The sequence below is a fragment of the Nomascus leucogenys genome, chromosome 6, assembly GCF_006542625.1.
Source record: "Nomascus leucogenys isolate Asia chromosome 6, Asia_NLE_v1, whole genome shotgun sequence".
Lineage (NCBI taxonomy): Eukaryota > Metazoa > Chordata > Mammalia > Primates > Hylobatidae > Nomascus > Nomascus leucogenys.
Genome location: NC_044386.1, coordinates 29,787,839 through 29,804,554, shown reverse-complemented (window position 1 = coordinate 29,804,554; position 16,716 = coordinate 29,787,839). Strand labels below are relative to the sequence as shown.

At 42.2% G+C, this 16,716-nt stretch overlaps 1 protein-coding gene across 2 annotated transcripts in view; it reads left to right on the top strand.

The window, feature by feature from the left end:
* Positions 1 to 16,716, top strand: part of MTMR12 (myotubularin related protein 12) — an 87,571-nt gene that overhangs the window by 58,553 nt on the left and 12,302 nt on the right. For both annotated transcript variants that reach the window (XM_030813951.1, XM_030813950.1), the window contains exons 8-12: positions 594 to 669; positions 7,141 to 7,247; positions 7,882 to 8,006; positions 12,386 to 12,464; positions 13,857 to 13,927. In XM_030813951.1, the coding sequence (XP_030669811.1) occupies positions 594 to 669; positions 7,141 to 7,247; positions 7,882 to 8,006; positions 12,386 to 12,464; positions 13,857 to 13,927 (458 nt within the window). The remainder of the gene's footprint in view (positions 1 to 593; positions 670 to 7,140; positions 7,248 to 7,881; positions 8,007 to 12,385; positions 12,465 to 13,856; positions 13,928 to 16,716) is intronic.

Below are 16,716 nucleotides of genomic sequence, written 5' to 3'. Positions count from 1 at the left end.
AGATGGAAATAATATTAATATATCTCGTAGAATTGTTGGGAGGATTAAATGGATAAGCAATGTTCAGTACTTATTGGTAAGTATATTAAATAAGAGGTGTTAAGTAATTAGAACAGTGGTTGGTACACAGTAGCACTTAAATGTTCTTGTCAGAGCACTTGATGAAATGTCTGGGCAGCAAACCTCATAATTGCTGTTTTTCCTATTAGTTTAACTGAAAACAACACAGATGCTTATATGGCTACTATATGAGAACAATACTCCCAATTTCAGAATTCGATGCTTTTAGGTATCATATTTTCCTATCCCCTCATTTTTGAAAGAGGAAACAGACCCAGAGAAGTAGAATAACTTACCTGGGGTTGTACAGAATCATAGGCAGAGCCACCATCTGAACTTAGATTCCCCACTGATTTGTCCAGAGTACTTCATGCCACACCGAGAGCAGTAGTTCCTCTGAGCTGGTTCTGAACAGGGAAATATGGTCCTGTCTGCTTAACTTTGCTTGTATTCATCGTATCCATTGAAGTTGAGCTTTCGTATTTTGTGAATTCAGTGTTGTACTAAAACTTGATGACATTTCTTTCTTCTAGATTGCCAGCATACTTTGTTGTCCCCACCCCTCTTCCTGAAGAGAATGTGCAGCGCTTTCAGGGTCACGGCATACCAGTAAGTGCCTCTGGGAACCCTAAGAGGCGTGGGTCGTGCATTGGTCTATCCTGGCAAAATGATCCTACTGAAAGCCTTGGCTTTTGTTCTAGAGTTTGTTTTCAGTCCAAGAACAATCCAAAAATATCTTAGGGACTCCCTAGAGGAGTCTCTGAAACGTGATTGGGACAGAGTTCTGAAGTTTTCACAAATGCACTTGAGTTTTTAGAAGAGACATTAACAGAGCCTTAAGAGGATCATAGATCTGTCTGGTGTTGAAAGCAAGCCCGGTTTAACACCTAAGTCATTTTGAACCTGAGCCAAAGCACACCAAGGGCAGTAGGATTTAAGCTTCTTTTTTGGCCCACACTGTTAATCTTCGTATGGGGATGGTGCTGTTTTCTCCCAGAGACAACATGGAGTGCTTCTTAGTTTTCACAGAATAGAATGGGATTGGAGCCATATTTAATGTGTCACTGATCAAAGAAAGCAAGACTCTGGCAGTTACTCCAGTTTCTAATTGGTGGTTGGGAATTGCCAGGCCTGCAGGGTATTTAGTAAGGAATGAGAATTATAAATAAGTGCTGTGCTGTGTGCACAGCTGGTTCACCAAAAGGGTTACTCCCATATGGGTGGAAGTATGGTTAAGCAGGGTCACATGCCCAGAAGCCCATGGAGGCCAAGCAGGTAATGAGTATGACCTTGCAGTGAACCAGAGGCCCTCCGCCTGGTCCCGGGGGACATCTTTTCAGTGCTAGGCAGTATATGCCACATGGGAATATGAGCCAAGTGTTGCCAGATGTCCTGATTTTTCAGGAGAAGCCATAGATACAGATTTTTGTTTTGTTTTTATTTTTGTTTTTTTTAGATGGAGTTTTGCTCTTGTTGCCCAGGCTGGAGTGCAATGGCCCAATCTCTGCTCACTGCAGCCTCTGCCTCCCAAGTTCAAGCAATTCTCCTGCCTCAGCCTCCCGAGTAACTGGGATTACAGGCACCCACCACCAGGCCCAGCTAATTTTTTGTGTTTTTAGTAGAGACGGGGTTTCGCCGTGTTGACCAGGCTGGTCTCAAACTCCAGGCCTCAGGTGATCTGCCCGCCTCGGCCTCCCAAAGTGCTGAGATTACAGGCATGAGCCACCACGCCTGGCCTAGATACAGATTTTTATGTGAGTTTTCCTGATTTCTAAATATATGCCACTGATTCAGATGTTTAAAAGCATGTTTTGGGGACAGAGTTGGTCACAATGAATAAAATTCGTAATTTTTAGTTCTTTATTAAGGACATTCTGAAGGGAAACTTTTTATTTTCTGCTGGTGTGGCAGCGAAGAGTACAGTGAGCATCAGTACAGTTGGGTGGCCCTGCCTTGATTGGTACTGTCACCAGCAATTTTACCACCACTGCTTTTGTACCAAAAGTCACCACGGTACATATGACAAATTATATCTTAGTATTATTATGAAAATAGCTGTGGCCTCTCAGACCACCTGGAAGGATCTTGAGACCTCCCAGGGTAGTGTATACTAGACTTCGAAAATGGATGCTTTAGAGTAATGAAAATGAGAGAGTCTATCTTTCAGTCTTTCATAGAGGGATCTAGAAAAGAGGATATGCTCTGTGGGAAGAAACAGAGATGAACTGTTCACATATGTAGGAATAGGCTGCTTCTCCATCCCTGCAGTATATGAAATGTAGATACTCTGCATTCTAGCCAGGCCTTGGGCCTGAGAAGTAGCAAATGTTCTGATGAGATTTGAGTGAGGAGCCTGAGGCATTACTTTGATAGAAACTGTGGGAAGTGCAGGGCGCAGTGGCTCACGCCTATAATCCCAGCACGTTGGGAGGCTGAGGCAGGCAGATCGCTTGAACCCAGGAGTTTGAGACCAGCCTGGGCGACAAAGCGAGACTCCATCTCTACAAAAAATTTTTTAAAATTAGCCTGGTAAGGTGGCACATGCCCATAGTCCCAGATACTCTGGAGTCTGAGGTGGGAGGATCCCTTGAGCCAGGAGTTTGAAGCTACAGTGAACTGTGATCATGCCACTGCACTGCTACTGGCACCTCAGAAAATGCTACTGGCAGACTCTGTCTCAGAAAGAAAAGAAAACTGTGAGAAGGTGTTCTCACTTAATTAGTTCTTCCTATATTTATACGTCCTAAAAGTTACAGTGGAGTTTGTGTGAATGGACAGCAAAAAAGTATTACACAAGATAGAATTTATACATCTACCCGGGAAACATAGAGCCCTCAATCTCTCTCTCTCTTTCTCCCTCTCTTTTCTTTTAACATAAAATTTTCATTTGACTGGAACATTAAGATCACCAGAAATGGTCTTAAGCAAATTAAAAGGTAATTTATTTTATATTTGAAATTGGTGAAATTATGTACCTTAACCTAGAGTACCCAATCCTTTTAAGTGTACACAGTACCACTATAGCCTCTTGTTTTTAGTTTTCTTTAAGACAGGCTTTCTCAACGTAGGCACTATTGACATTTTAGACCAGATAATTCTTTGTTGTAGGGGGCCGCTATTGTAGAATATATAGCGTCAGCACTGCCATTAGCATTTTCTGAGGTGCCAGTAGCACCCCATCCTGTGAGTTGTGACAGCCAACAAATATGTCCAGACATTGCCAAATGTCCCCTTGTGGGTGGGGTGGGGGGCACAAAATGCAGGTTGAAAACTCCTGCTTTAGGTGATCTGGACTGTTTTCTGTTTAGCATATGTCTCCTCTGACTCTTAAGAGACTTACAGAAAATGTGACAACTAGGTGATGTGAGTGTCCGTAAGCCCCTCTCTGGCTTCGTCTTTACCTTGTTCTTCTTTTCTCTCATTCCTATTAAACCTACTCATATTTATACTTATTCTCCGTGCTTATTTTTGTTGTTAAGAGATAAGAACATCAAACTATTTTCTCTTAAACCAGATATTTAACAGATTTGCAAAAACATAAAGCCGTTTATCTTCCTTTATGTTTTTGGGTGGAAAATGTTATTTACAGTAACAGGTAATTGGTAATTACTGTTTTAAAATGAATTAGTATTTAAAAGTTTCTCAGTTTTAATTTCTAATGTGGTAAATATCAATAGCTATAGCTTATGGGAACCACTGATCTGCAAGATTGCATGTACATACATTTTCTCTAGGACCTGGCATATAAGCACTCAAATCAATAGTAACAGGTAATTTGCACTAGGTGCATAGGAAGCTGAGATTGAAGAGATAGTTTGGGGCTCGATTATGAACAATCGATCTTTCATTTCATTCACAGAATCTTTAAAAATTGTGGTAAAATACACATAACATAAAACTTCCCATAGTGACGTCTAGTTTATTCTCAGTGTTGTGCAACCATTACCACAGTCTGTTCCAGAACATTTCCACGTCTCCATGCTGTCTACCCTGGCTTTTCACCCAGTCTGTTCTTCCCTGCCTTCACTTCTTTTCAAGGAAGACCTGTATAATTGGTCAGTTTATTCATGTCCTTGCCGCTATTCTAAAGGCTTTGGCCACTGTTCTTCAACCCTGAGTATCTTTTTTTTCCTCTGGGGCAAATGAACATTGTTATACATTATTCAAACCAAACAGCAAACTGTGCTTAACAGACCGTGAAAACCACTGGTGATGCTTTGTCCCGCCCAGCGGTATGCTATTTAACTCCTTTTGGTTCCTATATCATTGTTCTCTGCGTGAACAGGTTTTCATCCCTTTAAGTTTTTTGTATCATTCTTAACTCCCAGTGACGACCTTTTCCTAGTCCAGTGGTATCCAGGACAGCGACAAGAACTCCCTCAGCTTCCTTCTACTCAGCCTCGTGTTATTTCTCTTTGGGCTCCTGTTTCCTTCATACAGAATCTGGATCTCTGGGCTCTTGATTGCCTTGTTTGGAGCCCAGTTCCATGGGCCTTCCCTCTTCCGTGGTTGCCTTTCCCAAGTCTGTTCTGCTGTGTCTGTTCTTGAAGACATCCTTCTGTCTCCCTTAACCTGAGGCACTTCCTTAGTAGTCAAGCGGCTGTCTTGTTCTGCCTGTACTGCCAAGCATATTTAAAGAGTCTGTACTTGTTTTCTCTACCATTTCTTATTGCAACATGACTTCTACTCCCCACACACTGTGGACATTTCCCTCCCAGAAGTCCTTATGTCATGTGCAGCCCCAGTTCCCTACATGACTGCAGTGTTTGACTCTGATGACATTGTCTTTTAAGGAAACGCTGTACTCCCTTGGCCTGCTGACTTCCTTCATGGTCCTTTCCTGCTTACGCTGCCTTCTGCCTCAGATTGTAGATGTTCTATTAAAGCTGTGTTTTTGACTCTATTAAGAGAGGGACCTTAAAATGTACCGAATAATGAGTAATCCTTTTTTAAAAAAAACAAATAAGATTAACAGACTGTGATTCTTGCCTATGAAGTCACTCATACTAAGAATTCTGGCCCTCACAGTTCCCAGAGAGAAATTGCAGCAATAGAAGACTTTTTACTAAATTTCTGTGAGAAGCCTCTTTGACCAGGAACTTTGCTTTTTGCTATTTACTGTTTCGCGCAGAGAATAGTAAGAGAGTTGGCCCTTCATGCCTCAGATGAGATGAGACAGTTATGATTAGAAGTTATTACATGTGCCCCAGATGGAAAATGAGTTATAGTTGGATACACCAAGGGACTATGCTTTCTGCCCCTTCTGCTCCAGAAGAGGAGATAAAAAGGGTTAAGAACACTTAGTTTCTTAGAACTCACCATCCAGTCATGGCTAAGAGTATCTCCCCCTTTATCCAAGTGAGCTGTGCCAACTAAGGGGGGCACAATTGCCTGGGCACCAAAATTTCACCACCTTAGGCAGAGAGCTGAACACTGTATGGTGGTTTCTGCACATCACTTAGCATGGCATTGAGAAAGGGAATGCAAGAACAGCAAAGGGCCCTTTGATTATCTTACGTTCTAACACTTCCGCCTCATCATGAATCTTAAAGTGTGGCTTGGCCCCAAGAGAGGAGTTGTTGCTGTTTTCAGCAGTTCCTAAAGCAGTTCTGTGTCTCTCTGTCCTTGCTCTCTGACTGGGCTCATCATCTCCCCCACTGCAACAGGCCATCAGCTCCCATTTCTAGAGTGCCAGGCCTGTTTTCCTCTCATTTTAGGGGCCTCCTGAATATCTCCACATGGAGGTCCTGTTGATACTAGACACCCAATATGTGCTGATTCCATCACCTTCCCCAGAAATCCCGAACCAGTTCCCCTTTGTGATTTTCAAAGTGTAGTGCACAATATCACCTGGATTGTCATGCCGATCTCTAACTCTCGGTCTACGCCACTGCTAGCATATCCAATGCATGGTTTATACCTGGCAGATGAATGGCAAAAAGGTGCTCCCTCTGGGCAGCCGAATTATAAAAGGTCTTTCCTCCAGGTTTATCTTTGAGCCCAGGCCAATGGCTTGGTCAGCAAAGCAAGGGCTGGACCTTGGCCATCTCAAGCACTTAGCCAGGCCTTTATGCAGGACTTAAAGTCCACAACTGTACTCACCTGTCCAACAAGTCTGTCTTTCTTCTCCATTCTAGGTTCCACTGGCAGATTACTTTGCCCCAAGATCAGTTCTAATCTCCTTTTGTTCCTGAAAAACAAACAAAACCCCCCACTGTAACCTGAAAAAGCCTGAACACCTTAACCTGTTGCCAAAGTAGAAGAAAGCCTAAACAGCCTCGCCTGCCACTCTTGGTCACTCGTGTGACTTCTTTCTCCTTGCCTTGTTTTTGTTGTTCCTTGAAATTTCTTCGTTCAGTTATATAACACATTCTACCTTATTTTATATTCCTAAGCTTATTTCCCTTTTAAAACTAAGCTCTGAAGGTAGACACAGTGTCTTACTATCTTTGTGCCCTCTCACAACCTAATGTGGTGCCTTGCATTTCACAAGTCTTGAATTCAGTTATGTCAAATAGCCAACATTCCATTCTTCCTAGTGTGGATTTTCTCTAATGAGAGTTGCCCCCTTTTTGCCATCCATATACAACACAGCCTTTAGAGTCACACCGCAGCTACCTTTGTACAACTTGGGAAAGTCCTTCCATCTCTCCAAGCCTCAGTTTCTTGCTATTAAGGGGGATAAATAATCATACCCATCACAGAGAGTTACCATAACAATTAAATGAGTTAATTCATGTAAAATACCTGACATGTAATAAGCTGCACTTGAATGATAGCTACTATCCTAATAATAATAATGTTGTTGTTGTCATCATCTGGGTTACCAGCTGATGATAAGTCAAAAGGTATATGTTATACCATAAGTCTGTGTCTGACTACCTAGACCTGTTTATTTTTAAAAACTAAATCACTCTTTTTCATTGTGACTAAATACTCCCAGGCTTAATAAAGTTAGGTATGTCCAGCCATTTCATACTGGAGTTACAGATTTCCATGTATGCATTTAAATGCTAAGCTTATGTGTCCCCTGTTGGGTTGTGTTTATTATATCTGGTAAAGCTTTATTTGTTTCTACAGATATGGTGTTGGTCCTGCCACAATGGAACTGCCCTTTTGAAAATGTCAGCACTGCCCAAAGAACAGGATGATGGCATTTTACAAATCCAAAAGAGCTTCTTAGATGGGTCAGTACTAGTTCTACATTTTGTTCTTGTTCAGTTCGTGTTTTCCAAGAAGCAGGGAACAGCTCTTAGTAGTATGTCTATTTCTGTTTACCTACTGGTAGCTTAGTGCTAGGGGGATACAACTTACAGTGATCGTTTTGAGTTAATTTGAAAGGAGGCAGTATAACATAATAATTAAGAATGTCACCTGCATTGTTTTTAGAGGTGCATGCTAAAGTCTTCAGCGGGGAGGTGACATGATGTCTGTAATGTTAACAGTTGTCAAATTTAGGTCATGGTACATGTCACGATACTATTCTACTTTCTACATGTTTCAAATTAAAAAAACAAAACAAAGCAAAAAAAAACCCAAAGTAGATGAATTTAAAACAAAAAAGAAGGAATAGACTCAGTTACATTGCCTTGGTCCAAATCATTATAAATTGGATAATCTTGGGCCACGCAGTTTTACTCTATGCACCTCCATTTCCACACCCATTGACTGAGAACAGGAGTCCTGCAGCAATTGCCTGGTAGGTGAATATTAAATGGGAGAATGCCTACTGAGCCCTTAACACAGATTGTGGCACGTAGCAAATCCTTAAGCAAAATTTGTGTTTGCTCTTCTAATCTCATATTCCTTTTTGATACCTAGAATTTACAAGACCATCCACAGGCCACCCTATGAAATTGTTAAAACAGAAGACCTGTCAAGCAACTTCCTATCCCTGCAGGAAATCCAGACTGCATACTCTAAATTTAAACAGCTATTTCTGATAGGTGAGAAGAATACTGAGCAAAAACTTTTGTGTCATATGGGGAAAGACATGCCATGCAGATCAGGTGAAAGTTGGTGTCTTTTCCCTGGGTTCCTTATGTTAGTACGCAAAGCCCAGGACTGTGATGTCATGGAGCCAGGGGTCTGGCTGCCATTACCACACTTCCCTCTCCATCTCTCTCCAGGCTTCCCCCCATGCCTCCTTATTGTGGCAGTGATCACACAGCCACCCTCCTCTTCTCCCCTTCCTCATCATACCAGTTGCCCAGTGGTGAGCATTTTGGTTTCTTCCTTTAAAAGTTTTTGAACTATGTAGTATTTATATTTGTTGACTTGCAGTAATTTATAAAGTGAATAATGTTCGTTTTCCTCTGTAGACTTTTTCCCAAAGTGGAAATACTTTAATTTTTTCCCCTGATTGGGAATATACAGTTTCTAACCATATTAAAAGTTCTGCCAGAAATGTACAAAGTAGAAAATGAAATATGCCTGTCCCAGCTACCCCCAATTTTCCTGCCCAGGCTGCCTACTGGTGCCTCATATTTAACACTGCTCAGTCACTCATTGATTCTCTTCATTCTGGAATGAGTCTTTACGCTCTGAGATTTGTCATGCCTATAAGTAACTTTTCCTAACTTGGACATTGTTTTTTGAGACAGGGTGTCACCTCTGTCATCCAGGCTGGAGTGCAGTGGCATGACCACAGCTCACTGCAACCTTAAAACTCCCAGGCTCAAGTGATCCTCCCACCTCTGCCTCCCAAGTAGCTGGGATTACAGGCACACGCCTGCTCACCTGGCTAATTTTTGTATTTTTTGTAGAGACAGAGTCCCATCATGTTGCCCAGACTGATCTTGAACTCCAGGGCTCAAGCGATCCTCCCACTTTGGCATTGCAAAGTGCTGGGATTATAGGCATGAGCCACTGCCTGGACTAACTTGGACTTTTTAGCCTAGCAAATTCTTAACTGTTTTGGGATTCATTCAGTGACATTTACTGAGTTTCCATTGAACAAGGGGTTTTCAAAAAGTTCGTGGAAAATATATATTATGAAAAAACTATGCATGAATTCCAAAAGTTTTTTACCCCAAAATAACTCATACTGACTTATTATAACATGCCTGAGCAGGATCTGGTTTGAGGAGCTAAGAAGGGTAAGAAATTAGTTTGAAAACAGCCCCTATTAGAGCAACATGAATTCTGCTGAAATTGAAGCAAAAACAAATATTGAATTTATGGTGAAGCTTGGGTGGAAGAATGGTGAAATTATTGATGCTTTACAAAAAGTTTACAGGGACAATGCCCCAAAGAAATCAGCAGTTTACAAATGGACAACTCATTTTTAAGAATGAGCAGATGATGTTGAAGATAAAGCCTGCGGTGGCAAACTGTCCACATCAATTTGCGAGGAAAAAATTAATCTTGTTTCTGCCCTAATTGAGGAGGACCAAAAGCAGAAGAAACAATAGTCAACTCCATAGACATCTCAGTTGGTTCTGCCTACACAATTCTGACTGAAAGGATAAAGTTGAGCAAAACTACTCTCTGGGCGCGGTGGCTCACGCCTGTAATCCAGCACTTTGGGAGGCTGAGATGGGCAGATCACTTGAGTTCAGGAATTTGAGACCAGCCCAGCCAACATGGCGAAACCCATCTCTGCTAAAAATACAAAAGTTAGCCGGGCATAGTGGTGGGTGCCTGTAATCCCAGCTACTTGGAGGGGCTGAGGCAGGAAAATGAACCTGGGAGGCAGAGGTTGCAGTGAGCCAAGATCATGCTACTGCCCTCCAGCTTGGGTGACAGAGCAAGACTCCATCTCAAAAAAAAAAAACCTTCTACTCAATAGGCACCAAAACTATTGTGCCCAGATCAGCTTCAGATGAGAGCAGAGCTTTCAACAGAAATTTTAAACAAGTGGGATCAAAATCCTGAAGCATTTCTTTGAAGAATTGTAACAGAAGAAACATGGCTTTACCAGTATGATCCTGAAGACAAAATACAATCAAAGCAATGGCTACCGAGAGGTGGAAGTGGTCCAGCCAGGGCAAAACAGATAGGTCAAGAGCAAAGGTCATGGCAACAGTTTTTTGTGATGCTCCAGCCATTTTGCTTGTTGACTTTCTGACCAAAGCACAAAAACATCTGCTTATTATGAGAGGTTTTGTTTTTTCTGAGACAAATTCTCACTCTGTTGCCCAGGCTGGAGTGCAATGGTGTGATCTTGGCTCACTGCGATCTCCACCTCCTGGGTTCAAGTGATTCTTGTGCCTCAGCCTCCTGAGTAGCTGGAATTATAGGTGTGCACCACCACACCTGGCTAATATTTGTATTTTTAGTAAAGGCAAGGTTTCACCATGTTGGCCAGACTGGTCTTGAACTCCTTACCTCAAGTGATCTACCCTCCTCGGCCTCCCAAAGTGCTGGGATTATAGGCATGAGCCACCATGCCTAGCCATAAGAGTGTTTTAAGAAAGTTGGCCAACGCTTTTGTAGAAAAATGCCCAGGAAAACTTCATCAGAGGGTCCTTCTCTACTGCTCATTCCTCCTGTCAAACAAGGGCAATTTTGCAAGAGTTTTGATGGGAACTCATTAGGCATCTACCGTAAAAGTCTGATTTGGCTCCTTCTGACTTCATTTTCTAATCTTAAAAAATCCTTAAAGGGGGCTGGGCGTAGGAGCTCACGTGTATAATTGCAGCACTTTGGGAGGCCGAGGTGGGCGGATCACCAGAGGTCAGGAGTTCAAGACCAGCCTAGCCAACATGATGAAACCCCATCTCTACTAAAAATACAAAAATTAGCCAGGCATGGTGGCGGGCACCTGTAATCCCAGCTACTCCGGAGGCTGAGACAGAAGAATCGCTTGAAACTGGGAGGCAGAGGTTGCAGTGAGCTGAGATTGTGCCATTGCACTCCAGCCTGGGTGACAAGAGCAAAACTCCATCTCAAAAAAAAAAAACACAAAAATCCTTGAAGGGAACCCATTTTTTTTCCAGTTAATAACGTAAAATAGACTGCAATGACATGGTTAAATTCCCAGGACCCTCAGTTCTTTAGGGGGGGATGAGAGTGTCTTAAACTTGATGGAGCTTATGTTGAGAAATAAAGTTATATTTTTTATTTTCATCTTTTAATTCCATGTTTCCACATACTTTTTGAAGTCCCCTTGTATATACTAACTATGCTAGGCGTTGGTGATAAAGAGAAATATAACACCAAGAGCTTATATTCTTGCAGGGGAAACAGCAATGTATGACTCTAACTCAAACTAAAACATTACAATACATGTTTACTATTTAATCAAGGACACTCATTCTAGTTTTATTTCAGTCACTCAGGACTTTCAGGGATATCTGTCTTTTATTGATTTGAGTTTGCAACTTTTTTTTTCTTTTTTTCTTGAGATGGAGTTTTGCTCTTGTTGCCCAGACTGGAGTGCAGTGGTGCGATCTCAGCTCACCGTAACCTCCGCCACCCCGGTTCAAGCAATTCTCCTGCCTCAGCCTCCCAAGTAGCTGGGATTACAGGCATGGGCCACCACCCCCGGCTAATTTTTTTGTATTTTAGTAGAGATGGGGTTTCTCTGTGTTGGTCAGGCTGGTCTCGAACTTCTGACCTCAGGTGATCCGCCCACCTCAGCCTTCCAAAGTGCAGGGATTACAGGTGTGAGCCACCACGTCTGGCCTTTTTTTTCATTTTTTAGAAACAGGGTCTCACTCTGTTGCCAAGGCTAGGGTGCAGTGGCGCCACTATAGCTCACTGCAGCCTCAAACTCCTGGCCTCAAGTGATCTTCCTGCTTCTGGGATTATAGTGCTGGGATTATAGGCATGAGCCACAGCACCCAGCCTGAGTTTGCGACTTTTAAATGTATTGGATGTCTGTAAGATTTAAGGTTCTCTGTTTTATAAGGCATATAGGAGGAGTCGTGTCATGGTATGCTAGGTGGACGAACTTGTGCATGGAGATTCTAATGAAAGTTAAGCCTGACCCTTAGGCTTCCATGGCATCAGGATGGATCCAGTTGCATTTTCCACTTCTAGAATTAGCAGCCTGGATGTCAACTATTTCTGCCTAAAGCATGTTACTCTCTGTCGATTTACAGGATGAACCATGGCTTTGTGTATGTATTGTAGGAATTTCTTATTTCAGCAATAAAGATCTCTTTTTGGCCACCACAATTTTCTAGGGGCCTACAGCTCAGAAACCATTTCAGCTGAAGTTTTGAAATGACCCTTACTCAAAATAGAGTCCTGTGCCTGGATTCTGCAGTTTGAGTCAGGACTGTTAATCTGAATGACACAGTTGAGGAGCACAGGATTTTTGTGGCAAGTATGTCAGTGAACAATGACCTGACGTCTTTACTCCTTTTTCTTTTTTCAGATAACAGTACTGAATTTTGGGACACAGATATAAAATGGTTTTCTCTGTTGGAAAGTAGCAGCTGGCTTGACATAATCAGGTATTTCAAACCATTGTTTTACTCATGAATTTTATAATTGTCTAACTCAGGGTAGTAGATCAAACTGACAAATAATTTAACTGTTTGATATTTGACAGTTAAATATTCTTAGATCACATGTTCTACGGCTAGGTTTTATATTTGCTACTTATTTCTGTGCACATTTGATAGGAATTTATGAACATGCCACCTGCTTACAAGGAGATGTACTCTACAGAAAAGGCATTGAAAAAACACAGAAAGAGTGTGACAACCCAGAATTATTATTGAGGCAGCAGTGCTGGCCTCCAGGGAGGAAATTGAGGGTGAGAACAGGAGTGATATTGACTTTTCACTGAATACCTTTTTAAATCTTGTGTCTTATGCATATATTATCTGTGTTTTTAAAAACCATGATTAATGTCAGTTATTTTTGGTTTGGGAGTTAGGTTGAGAGTTCCAGAGAACAGTTACATTGCCTTTCCTACTTTCTATGTTGAATAGCTCTTCTCTGTTGCCATTAAATAGAGGATATGGCAGAGAAAGGTGCAAAACAGAAATGATGATCAGGATGAGAGAGTAGCTCTAATGCTAGGCCACATTTCAGGAGGGAGAGCAATGCTTCCTACTACCTCACACACATTCTCCCTCCATTCTGAAGTGAGTACTGTGGAAAGGAGCCTTGGCCCTCCAGACACTGAACTGTGCTTCAGACATCCTGCTACATGTCTCATAATTTGAATATATAATGGCAGACAGGGATAAATGTTATGGAAGCAAAGAACTCTTCTTTGTGCGGGGTGGGCAGAGAAGGGTGAGCATCTCTGGCCAGATGAAGAGTCAGGGTGTGGGAAGGGAAGGTGGCTGGGGGGTAGGAGAGGACACCTCTGCAAGCCAAAGACAGCATATGTGAAGGCCCCCAGTTATACAAGTCAAAGCTGGGGATAGCAGCAATAGTCGCAAAGGGAATAACGTGTAGAGAGAGACAAAAAAGATTTCTGAGCATATTGGAGTTTTTAGCCATTCTGATACATTCAGCAGGTCACCTTAAGTAAAGCAATCTGGACATGTCTCACATTCCCCCAAGTATGCATTTTTGTGAATCTTGCTCACCAGCAGACCCAGGCATGAGTTTTTAATGAGAATGTCTAGTTTAGAAATTACCTAGGAGCATTTTCACATGAATTTGAGGATTCCCTTCTGAAGTTTTTCAGTTTCTAATGGGAAGGAATAGATCCCAATATCTAAATAATGTAAATGGAAGTTAGTTTCTTTTCTAAAGGATTTTAGCATGGAAAAAAAAAATAAGACAAAAAGACTGAAGACCAAGTCGGACTATCTCTAAACTACGTAATGTTTATATTACCAAGCTCATGAACTAATGCCCCTTTTTCTTGTTTCTTTCCTGTTTAGACGTTGCCTGAAAAAAGCAATAGAGATTACAGAATGTATGGAAGCACAAAACATGAATGTTCTTCTTTTAGGTAATATATAGGAAGCACAAAGGATGATTTCCATTTTCCTTCACTTGAGATTCAATTTTTGTATATGTAGCTTTATGTATTTGGAAACAAAAGGAGTGAGTTAGTGTAGAAATCCTTCCTATTCCTTTCACCCTAACCTTGGAATCCTTTGCCTTGGATTTCAGTGTTAGAGTTTAAAACAAAATTCTTTCACTTTGCACTTGGCAGACCTATTCACAATCCATGAAGGAATTGTTGGTATCTTTACCAAAGCTCACATTTCTTAATGTTTGGGATTTTATTTTATATTAACTGAGTTTGGTTAAAGTTAAAATCTTTTTAGAATCCTTCTTATATAAAGAGATCCATGGATGACTTGGTTGTTATTTTTATATCTTTGTGGTTGACAACTTTATTCAGTTACCATAGAAACTTGGTGGCCTGTGAGTTCCTTTTCCTCAGTGGGCTTAACTTGCTGTACATGATGCAAACATTCAGAATGTGCGAAAGCAAGTGTGAACCACCATGCAAGGAAGATTGGTGCTGTAGCTAGTTACATATGAGCTAAAACATTACCTGCTGTTTAGAAATATTATGTTTCGTATAGCCCCACACTATAAATTAAGTAGATTGTCTCAAGCTTTATACCCCTAAGCTTTTATAATTCTCTGAAACTCTCTGTAACTGTTGGCCCTAGGTTTTAAGGGCAGCCGGGAAAATGTATCTTTCTGTGGCTTCTGTCCATCATATTGGCTGACCGACTTAGATTTGAATACATTTATTGAGCCCCTGCCATGTGCAGGGCTCTGTTCCACCTTCTAGAAGTTTGCAACCTAATGAGAGAGTTGCCTTAAGTGTGCTATTGAAAAAGACCTAACCAGCCGTGACAGAACAGAGCATTATTTGAGTACTGAGCAACTAATGAAGAGGAGGGATAAAGATTGCAGGTCTAAGAAACGGAAGGACTCAGGGCCAGAACACATTAATCACAGAGTTGCATAAAGTGAAATTTGAATCTTTGACTGATGGAACTGAGACATCCTTCACTCCTGGATGGACTACTGAATTGTCTCACCTCTGAAATCTCTTTTAGTCCCTCATTCCATTACCCACAGGAGTATCATTAACACCCTTCAGATCAAGAAGAAAGAGTTCCTTAAAATGAACTGTGGGGGGGGGGTAGTGTCGCTTGGGGGGGGGGGATCAGGTCAGAATGAGACATGGTGAAACCGTCTCTACTAAAAAAAAAATTAGCGGGTGGGCGGGCCTGTAGTCCAGCTCGGAGGGGGCAGGGATGGGGGGGGCGGGCTGCAGGAGCGAGATGAGCCTGCACCCGTGGGCAGAGGATACTTCAAAAAAAAAAAAAAAAAAAAAAATGAAACTTGTGGCTGGACACGGTGGCTTACGCCTGTAATCCCAGAATTTTGGAAGGCCAAGGCAGGCAGATCACTTGGGGCCAGGAGTTGGAGACCAGCCTGGCCAACGTGACGAAACCCTGTCTCTACTAATAATACAAAAATTAGTCGGGCGTGGTGCTGTGTGCCTGTAGTCCTGGCTACTCGGGAGGCTGAGGCACAAGAATTGCTTTAATCTGGGGGGCAGAGGTTGCAGTGAGCCGAGATTGTGCCACTGCACTCCAGCCTGGGTGACAGTGAGACTGTCTCCAAAAAAAACTTGTTTTGAAAACTGATAGCACTAGAAGACAAAAATAAAAATCTGTGTCTCTGTAACCCATGTCATCCCATAGTTGAGGCTTATTTCCTGGAGGGAGAAGTGTAAGCTTGGACCCATAGTGCTCTGTGATTATAGGGGTCAAGATGAAAGAGTTATCACAATATGAGCACCTCCCTAGTTACAATTCATTCTTTTTTTTTTTTTTTTAAGACGGAGTCTCCCTTTGTTGTTCAGGCTGGAGTGCAGTGGCGCGATCTCGGCTCACTGCAACCTCTGCCTTCCTGGTTCAAGCGATTCTTCTGCCTCAGCCTCCTGAGTAACTGGGATTACAGGCATGCACCACCACGCCCAGCTAATTTTTGTATTTTTAGTAGAGATGGGGTTTCACCATGTTGGTCAGACTGGTCTCGAACTCCTGACGTCGTGATCCACCCGCCTCGGCCTCCCAAAGTGCTGGGATTACAGGCATGAGCCACCACGCCTGGCCTACAATTCATTCTTAAGTTTCTCTAACGCCAATGATACTAGCACCATCCTCCTCATGGACATTTTTAAAAAATGACTCAAATTGCACCTATTTTTGTGAAAAAGAAACTTATGGGGATGTAGACCCTGACTTTTAGGATCTTAAAATTCTAAGACAAATGCACGGATAAAGATGTGTGGTTCTTTTGCTCTAAGTCTTGAATGTTAAACATGTATGTGAGTGGACTTTTCATCAGATGAGTTTTGGAAAGTGCATGGCAGGTGGGCATGTGGAAGTAGACCAAGGAGAGTTTGTCTCCTAGGCTAGGCAGGAGAAGCAGGCACCTCTGTGCCCCTCAAACAGAAAAGGACAGAGCCTTAGAGCTGAAAATAGAAATAATTTTGCTACAGTCAAGAAATATTAAACTTTCTCCAAAGTAGAGTTAGTGGAGGACTTAGGAGTAGAGGAAGGGATGTCTGAGGTGAGTTTGAGAAGCAGCTGAGCCGTGAAATAGTGAGTTTAGTGACGGAGGCTTCCACACCCCAGGAGTTCAGTGACGGAGGCTTCCACACCCTAGGAGGGAAGAGCTTTAGTCTTGGCCTGCGGAGCCTGGCAGGTCATCATTATGTGGGTGATTCTGCTGTCTCTGTGTGGCACACCTAGACCCCCA